The following is an 8,301-nucleotide window of genomic DNA, read 5'->3' as shown; positions in this document are numbered from 1 at the left end:
CGGCGGGGGACGGCTGAGGGGCCGCCCTGGGAGAGGCAGGGTCGGGGCCGCCCCTTCCCTCCATGCCCGGGGCAGGGAGGAGGAGCCGCCGGCGCCGCGGGGTGGTGGCCGCCCCTCTCCCCGCCGGGAAAGGCGAAGCCGCAGCGGCGCCGCTCGCTCGGCAGCCCCGGCGCGGGAGGGCAGCGGCGGCGGCTGTCCGGGATATCGGCCTGCGCTGCCCCCCATGCAGCGCGGGCAGCGGGCTCTGCGCTCGCCGCGGCCGCGCTCGTCATCGTCTGTGTGGGCGGGCTGGCTGCTGCCGGGAGCCCGCCATGGGGCGGCCGCGCCGGGGCTGCTGAGGAGAAGGAGGCGGGGGAGCTGCGGCCGGGCGGCCCCATGGAGGAGCGGGAGGGCGAGGTGCGCTGGGACGGGCTGTGCAGCCGCGACGCCGCCGCCCGCGCCGCCGCCCTGGACACCATCGGGCAAGCCGTGCTCCGCCGCGCCGAGAGCATCGCCTCCGGGGCGGCCGCCGAAGGGCTGCCGGTGCCCGCCGCCCGCGACGGGCTGGGCGAGGTGCTGGCCCGCCTGCTCATGCTGTCCAAGAGGTGCCCCTTCCCCGACGTGAGGGAGCAGAGCGAGGCGATCCTCAGCGGGGTGCAGGTGAGCGCGGCAGACCGCCCCCTTCGGCTTCGGGACCGGGCCGGGGGCTCTCCCGGCACCGTCCCACGCAGGGCACCTTCGGGTTTCATCTGTGCGACGAAGTGGGCGTCTGATCCACCCTGTCAGATGTATTCGTGTAATTAATACGTGCTAAGTGCTCTCCACCCCTACGGCTCTCTCCCCGAAGAAACATTTGGAAAAGCGTTATTAAAAGGCGGCGGGGGCGGTGGGGGGAATATTTCACTGGAGACACTCAAAAAACACCTGGATGCGTTCCTGTGTCCCCTGCTCTAGGTGACCCTGCCTTGGCAGTGAGGTTAAACTGGATGATCTCCAGAGGTCCCTTCCAACCCTAACCATTCTGTGAAAAAGCATGAAGTCTTTCAGTGTAATCCAGCAGAGAGGATTTGGCACTGAATGGCTGGAAAGTTGGGGCATCCCCAAGGAAGCACTAAAATGACAACTTTAACGCTCTAGTTTCAGTCTGTATGACCAGTGCTGTGGTATTACCGGGTTGGTTTTAATAGAAAAGCAGGAAGGATTTGGGTATTAACATTAGTGGTTGCCAATTGAAAATATAAATGGGAAGTTGTGGAGCTTTTAGAAGCCATATGAGCTGAAACGTTATTAAGCCAGAGCCTGTCAAAGTTCCCTTCTTGTTGTTTATTGGAATCGATAGGCTCCAAACTATTTTTTTTTCATAGCTCATAGGCAGCCTAGCCAACAGAGGGTTACATTTACTGACCTAATGCTAACAAAAATAAATGTTACTTTGTACTCTTCCACTCTTCCAGTCTAATTATAGTTACTTGCATTGCGATTCTCTTGGTCACCTCAGGTTTTTGCTCAGGTTTTGGAATTCTTGTATCAACGGGTCCATCAGCACTGCTAAAAATACTGCTTGCTGCAGAGTAGGAAAAGGAAATTCGGGTATTTCTTTTAGTCACAAGTGAACACATAGAGCTGTGCTTGGAGATAGCTGCCTGATTCTCACTATTGTACTTTATCTCCCTGAACTTTACAGGTTGAATATAGGGAAATCCAGGGAAAAAAATAATAATATATGAAAGTATTACAGACATAATAATTTATACATTATATACATAATTATGAATAACGTAAAAAACATTATATGCTACCGTACATATAGAAACACATTCTGGGCTTGAGTTATTGGAGCTGAAAGAGTGTCTTTATTTTGTCTAACTTCTCAGTAGTGTGCAGTGTGATAAGTACAGTATAACTTATTTTACACAGTTTGGGCTATGTGGGGTGTTTTTCTCAAAGCAGATTTTATCAGAGCTGATGGCTTCACATGGTCTAAATGAAAAGCTTGACAACTTTTCTGTAAAAACTGAAGCCAGTGAAACAACCACCCACTCCAAACTTGAATATTAAGTTGAAAACCTAATCTGGCTTCTTCCCTGTTAAAGGTTCATATGAGCAGGGAGTCTGTTACCAGTGAGAATGATGAGTCACTGGAACAGACTGCTAAGGGAGGACTTCTTTTTTGTCAGGTTCAAGATATCAGAGTCTATTCAAAGGCCAAACAGATGGTTGTCTCTCACCTAAATTTTGGGGGGAGGTCAGAATACAGGACCTGATGACTCCCTTTTGTGTTTTTATGTGTTTGAAGTTAGTGGTATGTTCAAGTCTTAGTCTGGTTTAGAAACTTTGTTACTAGTTTGTTGTTTGTTTTTTTTTAACTAGGCCAAAAAGTTCTGGCAGAAAATGTTTGTCTTCATACAGCAAATGCAAGTTTAAATACCCTGGTCATTGCTGGCTTGATTAATAAACACGGATGTGAAAGGTTTAATAGCTGTGAAACCAATTGTATGCACACAAGCTGCAGTAAAAGTAAAAATAAAATCCAACAGAACATTATTTTAAGAAAATCTTTAAAAGCTGCTTTTGTAACTTTTCCTTTTCAGGAGCACAGATTTAAGGGAGAAGTATTCTATATTTTATGAATTTAGAGTGGCACATCTTAGTTCTTGTGTCTGTACTCATAAATGAAAATTTTCATTGTAATCTTTGGCTCTGCATTTGTTGGAGAAATAATCCAATCCAAGTATTCCGTTTTGGATGCTGAGGACTACTATCAGGCCTGAAATGGTTTTCTGTTGATTACATGACCAAGAAAAATTCTGTTCAGGTCTCTGCAGTGGAGATGGCAGATAAAGCAAACTATTAAATTAAATATTATCACTCCATACAACTTGTGGCTTTCAGCAGTTCTTCCAAAGGTAAATAGCTTAGTGACATAAAGATGTGAAATCCCATTCAGAACAGCATCAGCACTTGTATTACTTTATCTCCCTGTTTTGGGATCTGAAACAATACCGAAGTCCACAGCAATATGTACCATAATGCTGTCTAAAGTTATTAAATGGCATATAGAGCCCAGGGCAGGAGAGGCAACTTGGAGCCTAAAAGTTCTCCTGTGAACTGGGTCTCCCTTCTTTTTCTATCCCTTGGGATGGTCCAATCCAGACTAGAAGTCTGAGCCTGGACTGATACATTTCTTTTTATCCCTCCCCACCCCAGCTGCCTCAATCTGGAGAACTGTAAAATGTGCTTTATTAATCTTTCAGACTTGCTTCAAGCATAAATCACTGGAAATAAAAGATTAGAAATTTCCATGTGGTCTGATCGCTATTTCTTTCTTTGAGTTAGTGCCCTCTTGCCTGTTGGGGCACTCAGCAAATATTTAGGCATGAGCACTTGTGCTCCTGGTGTTTTTGTGGCTTTGTGTCTGGAGCAGGTTGGTAGAGTGCATTATATGGCTGGTGTAAGCTGCAAGCTTGGCAGCAGCCTGTGTCAGCATGGCATCCCTCTAAGCCTGCCTTTGCTATGTTTTGGGGGTTTTCTTCCCTGGATAAAAATCCCTCTGATATATGGTGGAATGCTGAGTGTGCAGCTTTCTTCTATGGTATTAATGAATAGCATTGTTAATAAATAATATTGCTTGTATCAGAATCTATAAAATTAATTATTGCTTAACATAAATTCCTGTTGATTTGACTTATATTCAGGATAATGAGTTTCTCATAGTAGGATATATATTCTTATATAATAATACATACTTTTTCACCTAAGAGAATATATCTATTTTTCCCATTTAGAATACAAGTTGTTTTTGTAAGTTATTACAAAGACAGTGTCAGCAAACTATTCCCTTTTTTTCTAATTGAAACGTTTTTGCTTTTATTAGTAAAAGCAAGTTCCTAAAGCCACTTTGACCTCAATAGATAATTTAAAAAGTATTTTAAAGATATTTCAATTTCAATGCTTTAACCAAGTGAAAACAGTTTCAATGTTTGACTTTGAAAACATTAGATGAATAGTTTTTGAGGTAAAACTGCAAATATTTATCATAGGTTTTTGATAAATTCTTTTTCATGGGGTATTTTTCATATATTTATAGCATAGTGCCTGTGACCTTGCAGAATAGAGTGTCATTCCTCCCAGCGTGCTGGGTGTCTGCACACCAACACAAATATATTGGGAAAGAACAGCAGTGGAATGTCTAAACACATGCTCATTAAAAGTCTTCTGCCGGCCTCAACTGGATCAATTAGATGTATATGACTGGAATGTAAGTACAAGGTGTCTGTCTGTAGCTGGAGAAGAATCACTGAAAGGATGAGATTTGATAATTAAAATCTCTTGTAACCATCCAATGGAGAAAACTCAGTCGAACAAACTGCTCTCCATGGGTATGTAAATTCATAAAAATAATTTTTTATATTAATGATGAGAATGCATAGATGGAGGGCAGGTTCTGCAGGTGCAACAAGATGCTAGTCTACATAGGACAAAAGATAACAGCAGCAGAATAAAACCCATAAATGTTAAAAAGCATAGAATTTGGCATGCAGAGCTTGACTGGGGGCAAATATAAGGAAGAAAGAAACAATTTCAACCTCTCTGAGAAGTAATCTAACGATACCAAACACTTGCATTGAAGGGGAAAATTAGTAATGAAAAAAGAACTCCGCTCTCTGTTGATCTTTTCATTGATGTAAACGAAAGATACAGAAAATTGGAAAGAGTCTGTTGCTGACAATGCAAAGTGCAGAAAGATATATGAATAAAGCTAGGATAGGCAAAAACATAAGGAGGTGTAGCTAAAATGAATATTGGAAGAAAGCAAGAAATAAAAGATCCACAGATTAATGGATTAACAGATAACGCTGAGGTGATTGAAATGTTTTCTGAAACAGTTAATCCGTCCTGTGTAGTCAGTAGCCGTGATAAAAGCATAAAGAATACCTTTCTAGGCTGGAGGGTGGGGGGGAAATCTGTAGGTTGCTTGGATAAGCACCAGATTTTCAATCTGGTAGGGCCTGATGAAATTAATTCCAAGGTGCTTAAAAAAACCAATTAGCTGAAGCAATCTCATGTAGTGGATTGCAATTTTGAGATAGTGGAGGGAAGTAGCAGACTCAGATTAATTGGTGCATACCTCTTCAGTGTGGGCTAAAGGGGGTGGAATGAAGAGGAAGCTGATGGATTTTAACTGTAGCTCAAAGAAAAAATACTGAACTAGTGTTGGAACACATTTTCAGTGCCTACGAAAAGAAGTTGAGCAACAGCCAAAGCAGACTTATCTAGGATAAATTCTTTCAAATCCAGCATTGCTACTACTTCGGTGTTGAAGTAACAGGCCAGAGAGATTTATAATGTTAGTAGATAGATGTACTGGAGTCTTCAATGTTCACGAGTGTCTCATTTACAAGCTAGGGAATTGTGATCTATAAACTACACTTTAGTGAGTAAAATTAGCTGGAAAACCATCCCCAGAGTGCAAGCACAGTAACAAGTGCTTGGTACAGGCTCTACAAGGTCCTGTCCAGCAAAGTCTTGATTAACAAATTTCTATGCTTTGTTGAATTGCAGATTACAAGATGGGAGGGAGAGTAAGAATACTGGAGAGCAGCCATGTAATTTAAAATTATGTTAATGTTTAATGTGAGCTTGTATCATATCTTCTAGTCCTTTGGGCTTTTTTGTGAAGAAAGTTTGAAGTACTTAGTGGTGGTATGGTTGGCTAAAACAAGGCTTAAGATAATATGTTCCCAAAGAAGTGGGGATGAAAAGACTGCTGCAAAAACAAATAAAACATGAGCTAGAATGAACAATGGATCTAAATTCCAGAAAGACTTGGGATGGACATTTGGGGAAAATTTCAATGTTAGGATAGACTATCCAGTCATCTTCATCACTAGATCTCAAACATCAGGCAGGAGCAAGGTGCTTATTTGATCTCTCCCTGGGGAAAGCAGACATTGCTAACTGGATGATTTTTTCTTTCCAGCCTCTTTTTCTGTGTTTTGTATTGGTAAGTACTTAGAGGGACTTCAAGCACCATCTAAGTCCTTTGCCTTTGATCTTCAGGATTGTATTTACCAGACAAATAGTGCTCAAACTTGTGGTCTGAAACCTGTCTCATACGTAAAACCATCAGGTGGACTTGAGGGGGCAATTATCATTACCCCTTCTTTTCTCAGGCCTTCTGCTTTAGTGGATAAATGTATCAGAATTCCATAGTTTGCCAAGGGCTGTTATGGCACAGAAGAGAGGGGTCATGTCAGCAGCCAAAAATATCTTCTTGTCTTAAAACCTTGAGGCACTGATTGGGATCCAGCCTTGCTTGGTAGAGGACATGGAATGGAATATCCTTCCTTTCCAAATCCTGGCAAAACACTTGTATGGTTTAAATTAAATGAGCATCCAGAAGGGATGGGAAGACTTCTACTCACAGTCAAAGCAGACATTGTGTCCTCTTCCTTTGCCACTGTGGTAGGACAAATAAAGCCCCTGCCGGGAGAGGAGGTGATAATTCCTGTGTGTGCATCCATAAAGGATAAAACAGGAGGAGTTACTTTTCTGTTTCCTTGCTGTATTTGTTCTAGCAATGTGAACTCACATCAGAATTCACTCTTTGCTTTGTGAGTGCTCCATGCCTGAGCTCTGTGGTGCATGCTTCTTAAGAGTGATAAGGGTGAAAATTATGCTCATTGCTCCCAAATGGTTTATCCTGATGAGTGGTATTATGGAAGACTAGCTAACTTTGCAAATCTTTATAATCTTCTTTGGTGTAATCTTTGGTAAATGACTTTATAACTTGTCTAAAGTCTTTTTTAGCCTTCCTGTACAACACAAGTAATTTTCTTTAGTGAACTTTGAGATCTGTAGCTAGGCAGATAGATCTGTTAGGTTGTGGGATTTCTTTTGTCCAGGTTAATTTGACTGTGTCCTGCTGCATGATAGGGATGTTCCCCTGCAATGCTTACTGTTGGTCAGCCACCATGGAAAGGTGTCTGAAAGTTGAAATTTAAAGTCTGTTCAAGCTTAAGAATTTAAATATGGTATCCTCACTGGTGGTGGTGAATCTGATCCATCTGGAAGCTGACTAGTCTCTGCACAGTGCCAATACCTAAATCAGTTCCTGTTTCTCATAGTGCTCTTGTATAAAGTGAATTAAAACATCCTTTTGTGTGAGTTCACTTCATAGCAAAACTAAGTTCTGTCTCTTCCTGCCACTGGATGGAATGGATTTAATTATTCATTGTACGTTCCTCCCATCAAAATCTATGTGTCGCTTTACCAGATCACTAGTTTAGAAAACATCTGTCTGTTAGGAGCTTTTTTGGTGGTATTCTATACTCTTGCTTTTCTCAATATTGAGAGAGAATACTGAGCTAATGACATGATGTTTTTAAATGATTAGTCTTATTTACAGCTTCTGCTGCCTCTGCAGTATTTATTGTAAACATATTCTGATGATGGGTCTGTACCATGTGTGTGGGACGAGGCTGGCTGGAGATGTTAAGGGTGAAGAATTAATCTTGACATGTCAGGGAATATTCTGAGCAGTGGCGTGAACATATTTTTTAAAAACTTAAATTGTCAATAAAATTTAGATGCCCTTATCTGCCTCTTCCCTCATTCAGCCTACTTGCCTCCTTTCTTAAGGCTTCAGTCTGTTGAGAGAGATGAAGGGAAATTTTCTCTTGTTGAGCTTGTCAGCTGCAGAATTGCCTGACCTTGGGAATGTCTGGTTGGAATAAGGAGTTGCTTGAAAACAGTGGAGGTTCTCAAAGTGATGCAAAATAGGGTATCTGGGGCACTTCTAATGCCGTTTCTGTGTTTGCAGCCTCTCCATAATTTTCCATGCTAACGATATGCCATTCTTCTTGTGTGGAAATGAGCTTTGCTTAGTCAACTTTTTCTTATAATTGTTCAAAATGACTTGATCTGTAAATTTATAAGTTTATGTGATTCTGCTGAATTGATTTTCAGGACATCATAACTGGAATTTTTATTTTCGAAAGAAGTGAAGCATGAAGCACACATTTGATAATATCTTGGTTTTTTTTTTTTTTGTCTGCATTGAAGTGCTTTAAAACTGAAAAAAAAATCAAACACTAATGTTTCCTTATCTCTTACTTTTTAGTAATGAGGTAAGCAATTATAGGATGTACACTGGTGGCTTAGTTAAAAAAGGTTTGCTTCCTGTATTTTTTTTTAATAGGAGCTAATACCAAGAGATCTGCAGAAACCAGAAATGCTTCAGCTTGAATGCATTTTGTAAATAACAGCATCTGTTCTCCTGATCTAGCAGTTGCTAAGTCACACGAGCTCTTTTTCAGACTT

The 8,301-nt window shown here is 41.7% G+C and overlaps 1 protein-coding gene across 1 annotated transcript in view; it reads left to right on the top strand.

The window, feature by feature from the left end:
* Positions 1-34: 34 nt before the first annotated feature.
* SESN1 (sestrin 1) overlaps positions 35-8,301 on the top strand; it is a 76,756-nt gene continuing 68,489 nt past the window's right edge. Inside the window, exon 1 of the mRNA XM_048297314.1 lies at positions 35-639. Coding sequence (XP_048153271.1) covers positions 376-639 — 264 coding nt within the window. The 5' untranslated portion in view covers positions 35-375. The remainder of the gene's footprint in view (positions 640-8,301) is intronic.

This window comes from Corvus hawaiiensis, chromosome 3 (assembly GCF_020740725.1).
Source record: "Corvus hawaiiensis isolate bCorHaw1 chromosome 3, bCorHaw1.pri.cur, whole genome shotgun sequence".
In the NCBI taxonomy this organism is placed as follows: domain Eukaryota; kingdom Metazoa; phylum Chordata; class Aves; order Passeriformes; family Corvidae; genus Corvus; species Corvus hawaiiensis.
The sequence above is the reverse complement of the archived record's forward strand: the minus strand, read 5'-3'. Positions and strand labels throughout refer to the sequence as shown.